This window comes from Zootoca vivipara, chromosome Z1 (assembly GCF_965207765.1).
Source record: "Zootoca vivipara chromosome Z1, rZooViv2.hap1.1, whole genome shotgun sequence".
Lineage (NCBI taxonomy): Eukaryota > Metazoa > Chordata > Lepidosauria > Squamata > Lacertidae > Zootoca > Zootoca vivipara.
In genome coordinates, this window is record NC_142583.1 from 52,884,208 (window position 1) to 52,903,820 (window position 19,613).

A 19,613-nucleotide genomic window follows, 5' to 3' on the forward strand; every position below is an offset into this window, starting at 1 on the left:
AGTTCATGGCTGATGTGAGATTTGAACGGGTGATTTTCTAGCTCCCTTGCATTGTTACTAGCTCCCAATGGCATCAGAATTTGTTTCTCAAATTCTATCATCTCCTTTATTGGACTGTAAGTAACAGGTGAATGTTCACTGTATCACTGTGTGATACTTTCAACCTAAGATTTAAACTGAGCTGCAGCAAATAAAACTATTTCACTGTATCTCTAGTGACATCTCTCTGTGTGTTCTGAGAAACCAGCACTTTCATTCCTTGTTGATAAGCATGCCACTGCAACCCATATATAGTAAGCTAAGCACACCACCAAGTAGAGTGTATGCAATCTACACAACAGCTGTTCTATGGAAAAGTGTACCTATTTGCCTCCGTTCAGGGGGAAGCTGGACAGCTGTCTGATCAGCAAATCGGCAAAGAATCATGTGCTCCTAGAATAGAAAAAAAACACACAGAGGTAAATATTGCCAGCTTCTTCCATTACGTTATTCCAAAATAGCTACCATAGTAGCACATACTGGGAGACTGTGTACATCTGAAGCCCCCAATACTGACTGGAGTTGCCTGTTTTGCTATGCAATACTATTCAGAACAGGTCCTTCTGGCATGACATCAATTTTGGAAACCAATGAAAGGGATGCTAGTAGAGGGTATAAATTGAAGCATTCAAATTAGCCTAAGATGGCCTGGTATGACCTGTGTGAACTCTTTCAACGCTGTAGTTAGATCCTTAAGCATCTGTATCGCATCTGACCTGTGGAAGCTTTGCACCATGCAGCTTCACCAACACAGTCGAGATGGGAAACAGGCAAAGAAAGTACTTCTTCATGCAGCACATAGTTAAAACTATGAAATACTACTTCCATTAAGTGTAGTGGTGGTCAACAACTTGGACAATCTTGTGGAGGATAAGGCTTTCAGTGGCTATGAGCCATGATGGCTATGTTCTGTCTGTGCTTCTGAACACCAATAAGCAAGGAGAGACTTCTGTTCTGCTTGCAAGCTTCCCATAGGCATCTGGTCAGCCTCTCTGAGATAAGGATGCTGGACTAGATGGGTCTTTAGCTTAATCCAGCAAGGATCATATTATGTTCCCAGTGTTTTGCTATTGTGGCACAACACCAGACTCACAACACTGCAGTGCCCAAAGAACTCTTGTACCCAGGCCTTTTTGTTTTCCTTTGTATAGCAAATCATAGAATTAGGCTACAAAATCTATCAATCCCACCTGGTGAACCACAATTAGGTTACATTAATTACCCAGGTGGCGCTGTGGTTAAACCACTGAGCCTAGGGCTTGCTGATCAGAAGGTCGGCGGTTTGAATCCCTGTGACGGGGTGAGCTCCCGTTGCTTGGTCCCAGCTCCTGCCAACCTAGCAGTTCGAAAGCACGTCAAAATGCAAGTAGATAAATAGGAACCGCTACAGCAGGAAGGTAAACGGCGTTTCCATGTGCTGCTCTGGTTCGCCAGAAGTGGCTTTGTCATGCTGGCCACATGACCTGGAAGCTATACGCCGGCTCCCTCGGCCAATAATGCGAGATGAGCGCGCAACCCCAGAGTCGGTCACGACTGGACCTCATGGTCAGGGGTCCCTTTACCTTTAATCACATATTATGACCCACAGCGACATGGTTTATAATATACTTTTACACAGACTAGATTAGAGGTGATTATGCTTTTGACGGGGGGGGGGGGAGATGCAAAAGGAAAGAAAAATGCCATAACAGTGCTTTGGCTGACAGCTGCACTAGCTTGGACAGCTGCAATTTCAAGTGCCAAGTCACAGCAATCAGAACCATTTCAGAGCTGTATATCTTGACAGAGCTGTTTGTAATGTTAGATGGAGATAAGTATGTGAGAACACAAAACACTTCTGGAAGGAATTTAGGTAATATCATTTACAAACGACAAATCCCCCCATTCTGCCTTTTTAAAACAACAGGGATTTTAATTTTGCAGGATTTCTTGAATTTTTAGGTTTCCAAATTATAGTTGGATATTATACTCTTTGTTTTTGCTATGTAATAATTGTCCTGATGAAATATTTATTTATTGCATTTTTAAGCCCAACTTTCTATCAGAAATGCCTAAGATTGCTAAAAACTCCCATTAAATAAATTAAGAAGGAAACAGGAATGTTGAAAATACGCACAGTTATCATGATTTAAAAATAAAATAGTCTTTTTGTTTAACAGAGAATGTTTTTAGTAACTATGGGAAGGGTGCTATTCCTGCACCTTGACAAACAACACCAACAAGGTATTTGGGATAGCTAACTTTTGGGGAGCTGTAGAGTGCAAGATATGCAATAGGGAAACGTGGAGAAATGGCAGGCAAGGTATGGGTTAAGCATCCTCTCATATGCGCCATTGCTTGTCCAATCAAAATCACCCTGGCCAAATTCTTTTTCCTTTAAAGGCTGTTTCCCATTACAGTATGTGTGTTCAGCCCTAATAGGTTTCAAACTGAATAGTCAGTTTCAAACTGAAATGTATGTATACAATTTCCCATGAAAGAAGAGAACTTGCTACAAATTGTTCTAAAAAGTCAGCAGTGAGTTGAGTCTTCACTGTGGGATGCCACAGTTGCCATTTTGAATGGGGTGGGTGGGAATCATCAAGTCTCTATAATAACGCTTCGGTTTTACTTGACACTAATCCTTGAATTTCCCAGTGAAAGGAAACAGAAAATTAAGATGAACTATGGAGACAGTGACACAGTGTCTAGCCACCACATTCCAACTTTTGGCAACACATCAGTAACTGGAAATATATCAATCCAATATGCAAAGTTGTATATTATATAAAGCCCACAGAAGCAAAAAAATATAAATTTATACTAAGATACCATCTGGTCTAGATCCTTGTAAATAATACAATACTGATTTTAGAGGGGCTTCTTAGCACAAGTTTTCTTCTTTAAAAAAAATCAACAGATACAAATTTATTAAAACAATATGCTTCTTAGAACCTGTGGAGATTTGATATCTGTTCTGTTTAAAAAGGTTGCATCAATTTTTCTCATAAAATACAGTCTTTTCAAAATTTATGTGAAGGTTGGAAATGTAATGCAATGGAAAATGTATCAACTATTATTTTCCAGTGAACTATGTGATGGTCTTAGACAAAGTTAAAGATGCATATACTCAGTGCCAGATTTAGGTATAAGCTAAACAAGATATAGCTTAGGGCCCCACTCTCTTGCCCCCCCCCCAAAAAAAATGTAAAGAAAAAAAACTGGATGTACATTTACAAAATATAAGATAAAAAACAAATAAAATAAAACCTACGTACAGTACAGCAGCAGTGTTTTGTGTTGCGTACGTAGGCTCCTATTTCTTATGTGCAAATGGCTTTAGATACCTATTAGGTTCATAAACTACCATATAGCATAGATTCAACACAGTGACAATTGGTTATTGACAAAGCACAGCTGGACATATAAAGGGCCCCATTACCTTCAGTAGCTTAGGGCCTCATCAAACTTAAATCCGACCCTACATATACTGTAAATTATATTTAAGTTATTTTTCAAATGAATATGCCATATTTTCTAGCCAAATTGGACATTAAAGTAAAATACGGTTTTCAACAAGCCAGAGAGAAGGCAGAACATAGCTATTTACGTATTTTTAGAAAGACCTCAAAGCATATCTGTGTGAGCTGAAACATACATGGTTATCTTCTATATTTTGGAGCAAGTTTCAATGGAAAGAAACATTCCACACATGAAGCGCTTGCTTCTGCTGAAATGAATGGAACATTCCTTGTGGGTGATGAGCTTCATCTATATGTCCATAACAAATTGGCAGGAATTAATATGAAAATTTATTTCTATTTATTTTATTTAAACTCTTTGGTTCTGTAACTATGTCACTAGGCTTAAAGGTAAAGGTAAAGGGACCCCTGACCATTAGGTCCAGTCGTGACCAACTCTGAGGCTGTGACGCTCATCTTGCGTTATTGGCCAAGGGAGCTGGCGTACAGCTTCCAGGTCATGTGGCCAGCATGACAACGCCGCTTCTGGCGAACCAGAGCAATGCACAGAAACGCCGTTTACCTTCCTGCTGTAGTGGTCCCTATTTATCTACTTGCACTTTGACGTGCTTTCAAACTGCTAGGTTGGCAGGAGGTGGGACAGAGCAACAGGACCTCACCCCGTCGCAGGGATTCAAACCTTCTGATCAGCAAGCCCTGGGCTCTGTGGTTTAACCTACAGTGCCACCTGCATCCCTATCACTAGGCTTACTTGTGACAAAAGCAATTCAGCTTTCCAGAAGCATGTTTTAATTGTATCTTATGAAAATGTGGTTGTTAATTCAGAGGGTGTTCACTACGAAAACTACATCTCAAATACAATTGGGAGAAAAATAAAGCAATTTCAAGCTATCACTGTCCAAATTTTATCTGGATAGAAGAAAATCTAATAAAAAGAGGAAATAGCACCTATAGAGAAGGGAAATGATTAAAAAATGGGAAACTGGCATAAAAATGCACACAAAAGCCTTCAGGCCTATCCAAAATATTCAGTGGACCAGGCTAGGAAGAAAGTACTCCTGGATGCTCAACAGATTCTTGACATCTACCCATATGTACACTTGATGAATGAATATGGTTCTTTTATAGTGAAACAATTTAATTGTTTTATCATTGTTCTTTTCATAATAATCATGAATACAGGTATACATGAAAGAACATGTATAATGGTAAGATGTTAAATTTATTTTTTATGATCTTGTCATCTACTTTTAGAAATTATTGAAACTAAAAAAACGAGATGTAAATTAAACTACACACAGAAATGTATTCCATACTGTATTTACTAAATGTCTTTTTCCTGCACTGAAAGAAAAAAAGAAGAAGGAACACATGGAATGCAATGGTGAAGTTTCACTATTCTGATGTGTTTTTAACCCTATCATTAAAAGAGAATTACTCATTCCACTCAAACCATACAGAAAGACACAGAAAAGGGCACAGAAAGAAATTCTAAACCACAGCTTCACCTTTTGCATACCTTATAGGATAACACTTCCTTGAACTGACGGCTGAAATAGAAAAGAAGATGGATTTGATCACCATGAGAAACGGCGATTTTAAAATAGATGCAGTCTTTAAGGCATATGGCTGAATCCTAAACAAATACTTGGGTGGGTTGTTATCTGGAAGTTGAACAAGATCCAGAAGCAGACACTACTGAGAGTTTCTGTTCTTTTTAGTAAATGTCTATAATGTGCCAAGTTCTATCACTTATAGACATTTATCATTTAAGATATTTTAAATGCTAAACAAATGCATAGGGCTGTACTGTGTCACTGCTACTGACTCACTGAAAGAAAGCCACCAGACTTTTAATGTATTTATCCTATATAGGGCTGATGATGGATTCAATGTTCAGTCTGCTTTGGTCGGAATTATACGCCCTTTTTAGAATCAGGTCTGCAACTCGGGAGTACTTTTGGACGTAATAGCATTGCTCCTAAACTAGTCAGATGGTGGCAGATGTTTGCTGCACATGCTGGTGGACCAGGCGCACTTGTTCCTGGAGAAAGATGGTTGTGCCACAGCTACACCCACAAGAACTGGTTCTACATAGGGCTATCTTTGAAACTGCACAGAGAAAAATGTAGCAGATAAAAGGTTTCTTTGCAGATTGTATACCACTGGTGTTGTACCAACTACTGAGAAGTGTTATACTAAAGAATGAAACAGAGGCATGCAGTTTAATTTCCTTCTCTGCACAATATTGTGTACTCTAGCGAATCGCAAAAGTCAAGAGATCACAACTGGAAAGTGAAAGGACTGTTTTCAATCCAATAAAAATAATATGACTGTATGAAAAGGTATATAATCAGGCCATCAGAATTCTTGCACCTGAAGCACTACTTGACTTCTACTATGTTCAGTGGTCCTTTCATAGGTGCATCACGGCTGCAATCCTCACTGAGCCCCACTGAGCACAGTGAGACTTATTTCCGAGAAAGCATCATGGGATTTGCATTGTGGAAGTTTCTTATTTTATTGATCAATGACTTTATTTAAAAGAACCAAGGTTTACAACTGTGGGTGTAATAAATGTTAAAAATAATGTGTGCATGGATGATTAGGCATGGCTAATTAAGCCTCTGAGCAAAACAATAAACATAATGTGATGCAAGCATACTGAGAGAGCTCTTTATTGCAGGCATGTATTATGTACTTTTTATAGCTGCTACTAACTTCCATTTCAGAAATGTCACTGGTAATTTGTAGAACAGTTAGAAATGCATCTTTACAGCTGGAATTATGAAGTCATAGCTCTAGGTGACACATCCAGCCATTGTGACAATGAGCAGGATGTAACTCATCTTTGGGACTACCTGTTCCCCTTAAACACAACCAACCTATTATTCTCATGGCGTCTTCTGCATATTTGAGCCTGAGCTTCACCTCATTAGTAAGTTCATATAGAATTGTAGGCCTTTGTAGTCAATGCCATACATGTCAACCCAGGTTCCTCTCCACACATACACTCTGGTGTCAACAAACTACTGACCTTTGTGGAAATGCAAACTTGGCTGTGTTCTGAATGAAGCCATAACAACATGGAGAGATAACAAACGCTGCGTGAGCTTTGACACAGCGTTCGATCACCATGTCTGTTGCCACACCACAAGCATGCAGTGCTACCTGTGAAAGTAAAACAAAGGAATTTGATGATAACTGTGCATTCAGTTACTATTCAGCCATTTCTGGATGGCTGAATTATTGCAACATCAAAGAAAGAGAGCAATCTGTTGCAAAATCAATCTCTTTTTGGCCAGATATTACAGTATCCATTATTTTCTTTGCTTACGTTGAGACAAAATGTAGCTAGCTCAATAAAATATATTCACATTTGGCAGTAGATATAAAATACAATACTAATCCAAAACGAACTAGTGCAACAGCATTATAAAGTTACGTAAAATCTGGCACGATACATAAAGGTCTCAACCCAACTTTTTTTGACAGTTCTAATCACCATATAGGGCCAGATGTCACTTCTTTTCCAGATAAGAACAAAAACTGCAGGCCTCAGATATTAATCAAACAATGCGTTAAAATTGCCCAGAACGGTTCATAGGTAAAGGAATTTTCCAGTATTACTTATGCATTTCATTCACAGAGCTCCAAAATGAATCATGGCTGATTATGCTGAACATGGAGATAGCTGAAATTTGACAGTGTTCTGGCATAGGTTTCAAAACAAACAGAAATGCTTCCTGCCAGGTTTACTCTCAGTCACCTGAGATGACAGCTTCAGTCACAGATAGTTCTATAAGCATGAAAACTACATAGTGTTTAAAAAATGTTTGGGTTTGGTTGATGAACTCAAGATACTGGTTGTTTTTTTAAAAGACTAGTTGAGAGTCTAGACTCTGCAGCACTGCTATGCCAGATTACAGATTACATTGCAAGAAATTTATCAATAAAATATTTACGTAAATATTTCATCCTTGGCAATATTTAAGTTATGCATACAGCAGCAATAATTATGTCAACTCCCCACACCCAAAGTCATTTCTGGCTCAAATATGACTGTATAATGAAGATGTTCAGCTGATATGGGTCATGCACCTTTTTAACACCATCTGCTAATAAGAACAACTAGGTTTATAAGCATTCCCTCTCTGATTCTACAATTGTTTTACGTGGCACCTCATCCAATCCAGATTTGTGTTTTTAATTCCTATTTTTATGTCACAGTTATCTCTGTCCTAACTGCACTATCATTTCATTTTCTCGTAGGCTGCTCAGGAGAGCTTACTTGTGAACTTACTTCTGAGTAGACATGTTGCTGGAGTACAACTCCCATCGTCCCTGAACATTGGTCATGGTGTCTAGGGATGTGTTCTCAATGCCTAACAGGACTAACTCAGAAGTAAGTCCCACTGAGTTCATTAGGGAGGGGAAACTCAGGCCTGAGGGCCAAATGTGGCACTCTAGGCCTCTGTTTGGTCCTTGGGACTCTCCCAGTCGCTCTCTCTCACTAGGCCACCCCTTCACTGGCTTTGCTTCATATGCTCCAGGGGTCCCCAGACTTACCCGCCTTTGGGCCGATGCCCGCCGCGCCGATCACGCGGCGGGCCGGAGGGTGGGGGAGTGCACGCACAGTGGGCCGGAGGGTGGGGGAGTGTGTGCCAGTGCGCATGCGCACACCCATTTACTGGCACGGTGGCGCGCTTCCAGGCCGAAAAAAATCACAAAAAATTGTTTGTGCGCATGCGTATGGGCCTCCCCGACCTGGAAGTGCACCTCCCCGACCCGGAAGTGCACCGGAAATTACCTCTTCTGGGTCGGGAGAGGCCCATATGCATGCGCAGAAACGATTTTCGGTGTTTTTTTCAGATCTGTAATGGCGCCGCCACGCAGCGTGCTGCAAGAGCGGGCGGTGGCAGCGGGCGGCAGGGGTTGTCGCGGGCCGGATTGGGAGGCCAGTTGGGCCGCATCTGGCCCGCAGGCCGTAGTCTGGGGACCCCTGCTCCTTGAGTGTTTTTGCCTGGCTGGAATTTGCCCTTGAACTCTGACCCTGATTCTTGCTTGCCTGGAAAGAGGCTAGAGTGTGGTGTGTGTGTCTTGAAAGGCAACATTTGCATTCATTGTTCTACCCACTTTTGCTTCAGGCCCCACCCATCTTTGGCATGTGGCCCTAGGAGGCTGCCAAGAAGGAAACACCACCCTTGTGCTGGAAAAAAGTTTCTCTCCACTGTATTACAGCCTTAAACATGTTCAAGGACCAGGTTACCTTAAGTCTGCACAATCTCTTAGTATCTTCCTGTCTCCTCCTGTATCAGCTGAATTTGTATCAACAATCCCTGTCACTATACTATTAAGAAATCATTTCTACTGACATTTCATACTTTGTGTTGAATAATGTTATAATTATTGGAAGCTGACATTTCACAGAGCTAATTATATTCTGGTTTTAAACGCACTCTTCCAAGAGCTAACTTCAATGCTCCATTATTACTATTTGATTGCAATAAGATAAAACAAAATACTCCTGCCTCCTCTTTGCCATGCCACCATTTCAGTACTGTAAATTAACTTCAGTTGTTTTCTGAACTTATATGTTCATTTGGCCTTATAAGGCAGCATGGAGGACACTTGAATTCCTTATTTTGTGCACAGCACAACTGTTGGGAATCAACAAATTAGCAATAGCTCAAAACTCTAACTTCTGATTTCCCGTTAACACAAGTTTATACAATAGCAGGGTTTAACAATAAATTGAGGTTACATAATATTAAGTGATATGTTATAAGTGATAAGACAATATCTGAAGACAGTATTTTCTTTTTAACATTACGTAACATAACAGCAAAGTCTGAATATTTTCAAAATCACTTACCCCTATATTAAAAGTTCCTTTAAAATAGTCCATATTTGCTTGGATGAACCAAATGTTGTTTAATCCTAGCACATTGCTTCTTTCTTCAGCACGTGTCAGTGACAACTCTTTATTTTCTACTAATATGATCTATATTTTACACAAAATAACAGTTAGTTATGGTAAACTTTTTGGTGAAATAAAAATTGTTGCAAGAGCATGTTGAAGCACTTGCGGGAGGGGGGGGGGGAAGAGTTGTATTCTGAAACAGAAATGTATCTGTCCAGTCATTAATAACATCAAACTTCACTTGACTCTATCCTTTAATCAAACCAGACTATTCAGGATTTTGTGCATGCCAAGCAAACTTCACTGCTTTCTTAGTGAAAGATTGTATGGCCTGCTTTCAAAGTATAATGCGAAGTACCTCCCATGTTGCTAACCTATCAGAGGGGCTTCCAAGCCTGACATTGATGCAGCAACACATCTATGACTGCTGCTGCCCCAGTGAAAGGGACAGTCTGGTTCTGCCAATAGAGATTCAGCAGGCAACTTGTGTGCCAACTTTTAAATGCATGCTAAAAACTTTTATTTTCTGCTAGACCAGGAGTCAGCAAACTTTTTCAGCAGGGGGCTGGTCCACTGTCCCTCAGACCTCGTGGGGGGGGGGGGGCGGACTATATATTTTTTTTGGGGGGGAATGAACAAATTCCTATGCCCCACAAATAACCCAGAGATGCATTTTAAATAAAAGGACACATTCTACTCATGTAAAAACACGCTGATTCCCAGACCGTCCACGGGCCAGATTTAGAAGGCGATTGGGCGGATCCCACCCCTGGGCCTTAGTTTGCCTACCCATGTGCTAGACCTATATAGGCAACTAAGAATACATCCTTCCACAATGGTTAGTTGATGTCTGTTTTTAATGTATGGTTTTATGTTTTATTGCTGTAAACTCCTTTGGGAGTTTTTTTTAAAGACACAGTAGTATAAATAAATAAATAAATAAATAAATAAATAAATAAATAAATAAAGGCAGAAAGAAAAGTTATCTTTTTCTGGTACTGCTCAGAATATAGTATCCCATCTTTTGAGTAACTGCTACTCTGCAGAAGAGCATAGGCTGGGAGCTTTTAGTTATATTGTATATGGCAGCTATCCTATATGTAGCCAGACTTTGCTCTTACAAAGGAAAAAATTACAAAAATTATTATTTTTTTCTAATTAAAAAACACGGTGTATGTCACTTCTAGTTTCTTCATACACATTTGTGGCAATTGGGCCTAGTTAACATGGGCGTACCCAGGATCAAAACCAGGGGGGGCAAGGGGAGGGGCCAAGGCACGGAAGGGGAGGGGCCACAAAGTGGGCGGGAACAGCGAACTCGCGCTCCGCCGGGCTGTGCCCCTCCCTAGAAGCAGGGCTGGTGGGCGGAGGCGGAGCCCAGCCCAGCGGAGCGTGAGTTCAGCGTTCCCGCGCGCCGCGCTCTCTGGTTCCCCGCCGCGCTTGGCCTTGCCAGAGGGCGCGACGGGGAGCTGGAGGGAGGGCGCAGCGCGGCGGGCGGGAACGGCGAACTCGTGCTCCGCCGGGCTGTGCCCCTCCCTAGAAGCAGGGCTGGTGGGCGGAGGCGGAGCCCAGCCCAGCGGAGCGCGAGTTCGGCGTTCCCGCCCACCGCGCCGCGCTCCCTGGTTCCCCGCCGCGCTTGGCCTTGCCTGAGGGCGCGCCGGGGAGCTGGAGGGAGGGTGCGGCGCGGTGCGGCGGGAATGGCGAACTCGCGCTCCGCCGGGCTGTGCTCCGCCTCTGCCCACCAGCCCTGCTTCTAGAGTAGGGCAGCTGCCCTAACTTGCCCCGTGGTGGGTACGCCCTTGCTAGTTAAGACAATTTTGGAGAACTGTGGAAGTAGCAGTTCCCAAAGGTATCTGTGAACAGACCTCTCTGGTTCATTTTTCAAGCATTTGGAAGAGGGCCAAATTTTTCAGGCTCACTTGTAGGCCTGAACATGATAGACTCAAATTTCCCAGAGAAAATCTCCTTGAGACTTAATATGGAGATGTGTTGCTCCTTAGGGAAGCATACAAATCTCGCTTCTATAGTTTATCAGCCAGTAACTGCATCTGGGCATTTCTCATATAAAAGCCTCCTAGAAGAATGGGAAAAAAACATAGTTTGCCAATCTGGGCTTTTGATTGTGATTTCCAATTGAGGTGTTTTTTTTTTTTAAACTGCAATAGGATTGCTCACTCTTTTTTGGGGGGGGGGGGTTGTTGTTGATGGTTATCTCTGTTACTAAGCCCAGAAAGGAGTAATGTTGTCTGTAAAGTAACTGAGCCAAAATGAAAAACTACCCCAAATTAGCCACAGTTTGAGGTTAGTTCATGCAAGGTTTCGTATTGGACCTAAAATAAGGAAGGGGCTTTCAGACAATGAAAGCCACAAACCCCACCTCCTGCTTGTCCACCAGGAGCGTCTCCTCATAAGCCACGCCCCCAGCTCGTAGGATCTTGCTTAATTGCACTGAAATGGAAGAATTAAGTTCATGTTCTCAAACAATGGCTTTAGCTTAGTTGCAGAATAAATGTTTTGCATGCAAAAAGGTTTTAGAGTGTCTATTTGAGAGTTTGGAGAGCTGGTGTGAGGATGTCCCTGTGCTACTTTTATTCTTACTTTTTTTAAAGTTGCCTTCAGTCATACTAATTTTATTGCTGGGAGTGAGAAACAGTGCTTTATCTTACTCGGAATATGAGAATGGGTAAATTAAGTACTTTATTTTACCACGAAAAAATGTGAGTGGGTGTTTGATTTAGATAATTCTATCACTTTCACAGGGATGCGGGTGGCGCTGTGGGTTAAACCACAGAGCCTAGTGCTTGACGATCAGAAGGTTGGCGGTTCGAATCCCCATGACAGGGTGAGCTCCCGTTGCTCTGTCCCACCTCCTGCCAACCTAGCAGTTTGAAAGCACGTCAAAGTGCAAGTAGATAAATAGGTACTGCTGTGGCGGGAAGGTAAACAGTGTTTCTGTGTGCTGCTCTGGTTTCGCCAGAAATGGCTTTGTCGTTCTGGCCACATGACCTGGAAGCTTTACGCCGGCTCCCTTGGCCAGTAACACGAGATGAGCGCCACAACCCCAGTCGGTCACGACTGCACCTAATGATCACAGGTACCTTTACCACTTTCACATATTTTACAAACAGCCTGCGTTTAATTGTGTATCTGAAATTCCAGGTTATTAAAGTCTGAATTTACCTTACCTGACATGATGGAAGTATATGAGCAAGGACAATTCCAACATGGCCCTGTTCAAACCAGAAGAAGGGGCAGAAATAAACCTTAATTAATCCCAAATAGCAGATCCATTTTACAACAAAATATTCCAACAAAATATTGACAGAGTCTTTGAAAGCAGATCAAATTCCAGAGTTTTGGACTCTTGTGCTGTTGCACTTATAAAGATATAAAAACAACTGAGGCTGAACTTTATTACAAATAAATAAAGAAAATACTTTACCCCACCACTGCAAAAATCCACAATTTTATCTCCAGGTTTAGCCAGCTTTTTCACTAAGGCCACCATATTGTTGAGCTGCTGCTGTTTCCTAAAAGCGCGATCACTGGACATCTTTCCTAAGGATGACAGCAAGGAATATACGTTTGTTATTGCTTATGGCAAGAATGTGGTTTTTACAGTATTTCCTTTTAAATGTAAGTGATTAGATACAGACTTGCAGCTCCACATATTGAATGGCTTTTTCCATTCACAGAAAGGGCCAAGATCCCATGGAGGTTGCCGGATACAGGAATCAATTGACACTGATTCTCTCCTGCCTGTAGTTTCTGCACCACCTCTCATGCTGCTCCAGAGTGCTCCCCAAACCCTCCAGAGCAGATTTTTCAGGGGGTACAGAGGGCTGCAAGAGGAAGGTGGAATAAAAAAAACGGTGTCTTCCTTTCTTCCGATTTATAGTTCGTCCTAATGCCAAGGATTTTATGTTGTAGGTGCCAAGGAAAAGAAGGAGGAGCCTGATCCCAAAGAGCTTGTGATACATTTTTATCATTTATTAATATTTGTGTTATCAGTTACTTGTTACCCTGAGGTCTCCAAGTGACTTACAAGATATTTAAGAACAGAAGAAGAAGAAGAAGAAGAGGAGGAGGAGGAGGAGGAAGAAGAACTGTATAGCAGACAACCAGAGGAACTACAACACATTTAATACTACAACACGTAAGTGCATTCATATATAATAATAACAATTTATTATTTATACCCTGCCCATCTGGCTGGGTTTCCCCAGCCACTCTGGGTGGCTCCCAATCAAATAGTAAAAACACAATACAATATGGAAGGATTTGATCTATAAGGGGTTTTTCATGTATATGAGCCATCAACTGACATTGCATTTGTGTCCATGGGTAACAAGAGAAACAGAAGTTACTTCCCCTCCTATGGGGGAATCTTTCATATGTCTATGCTCTCATCCAATATTCATTTTCCAGATAATTCTATGGTGTCAAAAGGGTTTCCACATGCCCTTGATTATGAGGGAATAAGTCTTATATCAAAAATTGTCCCTGTTCCATAGCACTCTGCTGCATGTGCTCTGGCACAGCAAATGATGGCTTGAATCCAGAGATGCTTGGGCTGAGTTCCTCTCATACAAAAGAGTTTTTCTAGCTCCTTTCTGATAATGCCCTTTGCATTCCTTGAAAAGCTGCTCCAGGGAGTTAGAAGGCCCTCTGGAAGCAGGTATTGTTGGAAATCAGTGACACCACCTGTTCATAGCTGCCAAGTTATCCCTTTTTTAAAGGGATTTTCCCTTATGCTGAATAGGCTTCCTCGCGAGAAAAGGGAAAACTTGGCAGCTATGCACCTGTTAAATGCAAGCTTAAAAGCTCTCCACCTTGCTTGGGGAGCAAGGCCCACTAAGTATGTGGAATTTGGGATACTCAAGAGAGCTTGCAGGGCTGTCCCAGTTCCCGCAAGATCTCGCATGAGCATTCCTAGCCATGCTGAGCAGGCCTAGCCCAGCAAGCAAGGCAGAGCACTTAAAAGCTATTTCCATGCCGGGTCTGCGTGTAACAGTAGCTCTCCAAGGTCTCGGGCAAAGAGGTCTTCCTACTTATCTTATCCTTTTAACTAGAGGGCCATGGATTCAACTTGAGGTGCTCTACTTGTCAAGCATATGGTGTACACTGAGTTATGGTCTATCTCCTAAATGAACTATTGAACAGGAATGATTTGTGTAATAGCTCCCCACCATACATAGAATGGATATCTCTTTTGGATTTAAAAAAGATAAGGTAAAACAATATTTTAGTAATAAAGTATACTATTTATTTGTCATAAGGAACGCAGGTGGCGCTGTGGGTTAAACCACAGAGCCTAGGGCTTGCTGATCAGAAGGTCGGCGGTTCGAATCCCTGCGACGGGGTGAGCTCCCATTGCTTTGGTCCCAGCTCCTGCCAACCTAGCAGTTCGAAAGCACCTCAAAGTGCAAGTAGATAAATAGGGACCGCTACAGCAGGAAGGTAAACGGCGTTTCCGTGTGCTGCTCTGGTTCACCAGAAGCAGCTTTGTCATGCTGGCCACATGACCTGGAAGCTGTACGCCGGCTCCCTCGGCCAATAATGCAAGATGAGCGTGCAACCCCCAGAGTCACGACTGGACCTAATGGTCAGGGGTCCCTTTACCTTTACCTTTATTTATTTCTCATAGGCAATGACATTTGTTTTTAAACTGCATTCCCTTTCTCACAGCAGCTAAGCTGACATATCTTCAAACTATCAAATTGAAATTGCATTATATTGGATTGGTACAAGCTAAAAACAATGGCAGTACCCATGGTAAACAATAATACTTCTAGAAAGTAGGTTTTTTCTCCTCTCCACAACTAGGCTTGTGGAAATCTGATATTGATACCATGTTTGGTGGTGTTCAGCAAGTGGCTTTGATTTCTTGCAAAACACAGGTCTCATTAAAAGTTTAAGCATTTGTTGAAATGTCACATTTCCTTCACAGTCTCAGAGCAATTTATACAATAGCCATAAACAGGAGCTGAAACTTATAACATGGGAATTAGAGCCAGCCGTGCATTTTTTAGGAATAATTTATGCACCAAGATCAAAATATTTCTTCTTCTGTAATTACTTTTGGTCCAAACACATTTAACTTGACGTAGAGGAACAGCAACAAATGCCTCCGAGTTATTAATGTCACTGTGGCTTTAAAGTATACCCCAGCTGGCTTTGTTTTTCAAAATTATGCACACATCCAGGTAAAACACAGGAAGTGATTCTATTGCCTTATTATCGGATGATCAGAAATGAAATATTATGACCAAGCAAATGAAACATCTCATTGCCTCTGTGTAAATACCACTGCCATTTTTAGAACATTGGACAACAAATTGCAGTGAGGGAGCTGCTTAAAAACTCACTACAGAGAAATGGACACCTGCAGTTTTCAGTCACAAAACATGGGAAGTGCTACTATTATTGTTTGGCATAGCTGGGGTCGGCCAGATGTTACAGGAAACCAATTCTCTGCATTGATGTAGTCATATCATCACTTCCATAGCTCAGCAGCACAGCATCTATTCTACAGGTAAAAGGTTTTAGGTCCAACCCCTAAATGTTCTCCAACTTCTGGCTTTTTCAGGGCTTTTGTATTTGGCAGCAGACTTGCTCCTGCCCGGCAACATGCTAATTCCATGGGAAATGCTAATGAACTTGCTGCATTCACTTTATTTGGGAACCCTATGACCTAAGTTGATATAGCTCACTGAGGGCACTTCAGCAGCTCTGGCTGAGGCAAAAATAAAAGAAGGATGAAGCCAAGTGAAGCCAAACTGAATGAATGCCTGAACAGGGTTTGTGGAAGACTCCAAGCATAAAATACAAGGCTTTCAGATACTTCACCTTTTTGTGTTCTACGTATGAAGTACAAAGGCCCTTCTCCATCTCTCTCATTTATAGCCAACAAGAGTCTACTTTTAGACACACACACACACTACAGTTGAAAAGTTGGTCTAAAAGGTTTTTGAAGACAGAACACAATAATGGGTTTGGGTTTTTTTAACTAAATAGTACCCCCCCCTGCCTAATATAGCTAACTAATTTGTTCTGCATTAAGGTAAGCTCTGCAAAAATGGTTTTTATCATATAAGGTATCAGAAAATAAAAGCCAATTTCTTCTTGGACTTTTAAGATAAAATTAAGCATTTCAAATTAACATTAGCAACTTGCTTTACTTGTATTTATTTTATCAGATGTCAACAAAAGTTTAATAAAATTCTGTACTGAAGGAAAAAGCACACCTAGTTTTAATTATTTCCAAGCCTCTTGTTAATCTGTCCTTTTATTGAAGTTCCCACTGGTTGTGATTTTTGTATAGCGTGCTTTGTTTTGCTGTCCAAATAGACTTCTTAACTGCAAGCAAAGTAGGGCTTAAAAAGAGAAATCTGATTCACATTGTATAAATCATCAAGGGAAGTTTTCATAGCCACCTGACCTTTCCAGGAAATAATAGAAAAGGCATGTGTAGGACAATACATATGTGTATGACTACTTTTGTTATGTTTGTAGTTTTGTATATGTTGTAAGCCGCCTTGAGCATGGTTTTAACTTTGGAAAGGCGACATACAAATAAAATGATTGATCCACAAAGTTATTCTCATATGCAAAAATGGGCAGGCATCCGAAACTATGAAGATAAAAATAATTTAGCCTTCCTTTCCCACCATTTTCCTCTCTTCTATTATTAAAATAAATTTATGAATCACCTTTTACATATGCCTCAAGATGATTTACAGCCATATCATGAAATAGCAAAAAATCATGGTTAAGAATACAAAAACAAATTGCCATAGATTAAAAATGTAAGCAGGGACCTTTTCATTTTTCTGGAAAAGCTGGTTGAAACAAAAAAATTCATTGTTTGCAGAAAATACAGATAGTGCTAGACAGCATGTGACATCTCAGCAGTAAAACTATTCCATGGAACAGGGGCAGCCACACTGAAAGCCCTGCTGCATTTTGGGGACTTCAAGGAGAAACTCTCCTATGGAATCCAGTAACCTACAAGGGATAAAGCAGTCTCTCAAGCAACTTGGTCCTGAGCTCTATAGGGCCTTATATTTTAGTACCCAATCCCTGAACTTGGCCCAAGAGCAGATTGGCAGCCAATGCAAATCCCACAAACATGGTATTCTAGGCTGTTAGTAGTTTGCCTCCACAAGCAACCTACTGTTGTCACTGTGTCCTTCTCTAGTTGAAGCCTCCAGACCTCCTTCCTTTTACAAAGTGTTGGCATGCTTGCTTGTTCTTTGTAAATATATTTTATTTATTTTCGATGTACAAAATGAAAACAACTATCACCATGCAAGGTAACTAATGCTTCGATCCAGAGATAAAGGGTGCTTTGAGGCAGGTGAGATTATTGTGGGATTGATACTCCTCAGGCATGCAAGTTTCTCACACTGTCCACATGACATTGTCTTCATCTAATGCTAGATCTTAACTCCCTTAATCCCAATTTACCCTTTCCATGAAAAATCCAAAACAACCCAACTGCTGCCAAGAGGCTGTTTGCAATCTCTGAAACCCATTTGCAATATCAAGACCATAGCTGCCAAGTTTTCCCTTTTCTCGCGAGGAAGCCTATTCAGCATAAGGGAAAATCCCTTTAAAAAAGGGATAACTTGGCAGCTATGATCAAGACCCATCTATAAGCACCCAAATGCACCCTGTATAATCAATGGGAAGGAGAGCTTTAGATACTTCAATTCCCTAATTTGGCAGAAGAGTAGTTCTGAAGTTCCACATCATTATAATTGTATGCTAATTTATTCTGACAACATGAAATGGATATTTATTCAAAGTGTGCTCAGTCTAGTCATCATACCATAATGCCACTGCTTTTCTTCTGGATTTGATTAGTAAAATGAGGAAAGCGTCACTGAGAAATCCACCACATGTTTTTAATTTAACATGCAAAAATGGTTTGGTTACTCCATGCAATGTTTAATGTCTCCTGTCTTCGGGGGGGACGGGGACATCTGAATTAAACTACAGGGTGTTTTTTAATTTTTTAAAAAGTGAATATTAAAATGTAGTAAAATCCTATTAACTAAAGATTTCTTGTTCTAATGTTTATCACTAGTTTAAATAATTCAAGAAGTAAGTCACCTATTATGGATGGAATGATGGGAAAGTTCCTTTGGTTTGATTCAGAAAGGGCTCAGCTAATAAGCGTTATTTCCCCTACTAAAAATAAAATCAGAATACAACCTGTTCATCACCATCACCACACACAAAAAGACAATTTCTACATTTCAAATTCACTGCATCCTCAATGGCATCAACTGGGTAGCAATAAATCTAAAGTCCCACTGTTGATCCCATGAGCCCTCTTGCTTTGTCTCTTCCTTGAAAATGTACTTAACTGGGGCTGGTGGTGATGGCAACAACTGGGAATATCTCACACAGGCCTCTGTGTGGTTTCTCAATTCATCCCAGATATCTGGCATACTGAAATGGCAGCATTCCAGACAGCAAGGACTCTGGTAAACAGTTTTCCAGGATGAATAAATATTTAGTAGGGACTTTAGCTGCCTAGGAATCTGAAAGTCCCAGGGTTCTTTGCACCTTTGTGCTTCATGACAGTACCCCAGGGTTTAAGAAGCCCTGGGACATATGGTTTCCAGGCCACCTAATCGCAATATGAAGTACAGTGCTCAGACACCCAAGGAAACTATATTCCCAAAGGATTCTGAAGATAATCCAGACACAAGGGAGCAATGAAGAAATTGGAGAGATCTCCTTGTGTTATCTACCACTGCTAGATACATTTTTGGGGAAAGGTCTGGAGCGAAGACACCATGACAATCTTATCATGTCATAGACACTGTGAAGTTTGGGTGGAACTCATAATGAATTGGGGGGGGGCTCCATTAAAGAGTGCCCCCTTCCACTGGCGGAGGAAGAGGAGTGCGGAGGGAGCACACATCCTGGCGGGGTGCCATCGCGGCTGCCCCCCGCCCGCGCTTGGTGCCACGCCCCCGCAGGCGGTGTGCCACACCCCAAGATGCGCGATGCGCCATGCCCATTTACGTGTGCCAGCCCCAACCTCGCCTGCTCTCCGCCCCGCCCCCCCAGTGCCAGAGCTTCGCCACTGTCCCCTTCAGTAATTTACTAACTACAGGCAATCTTCATTTTGTGCAGAGGTTACGTTCCGGACACCCCACACGCTGGCAGACTGC

At 41.5% G+C, this 19,613-nt stretch overlaps 1 protein-coding gene across 3 annotated transcripts in view; it reads right to left on the minus strand.

The window, feature by feature from the left end:
• GSTCD (glutathione S-transferase C-terminal domain containing) overlaps nucleotides 1–19,613 on the minus strand; it is a 55,173-nt gene that overhangs the window by 4,338 nt on the left and 31,222 nt on the right. For all 3 annotated transcript variants that reach the window (XM_035111864.3, XM_088660485.1, XM_035111866.3), the window contains 6 exons: nucleotides 12,866–12,981; nucleotides 12,609–12,653; nucleotides 9,376–9,504; nucleotides 6,538–6,671; nucleotides 5,020–5,050; nucleotides 363–432 (listed from right to left, as the gene is read on the minus strand). In XM_035111864.3, the coding sequence (XP_034967755.1) occupies nucleotides 363–432; nucleotides 5,020–5,050; nucleotides 6,538–6,671; nucleotides 9,376–9,504; nucleotides 12,609–12,653; nucleotides 12,866–12,981 (525 nt within the window). The remainder of the gene's footprint in view (nucleotides 1–362; nucleotides 433–5,019; nucleotides 5,051–6,537; nucleotides 6,672–9,375; nucleotides 9,505–12,608; nucleotides 12,654–12,865; nucleotides 12,982–19,613) is intronic.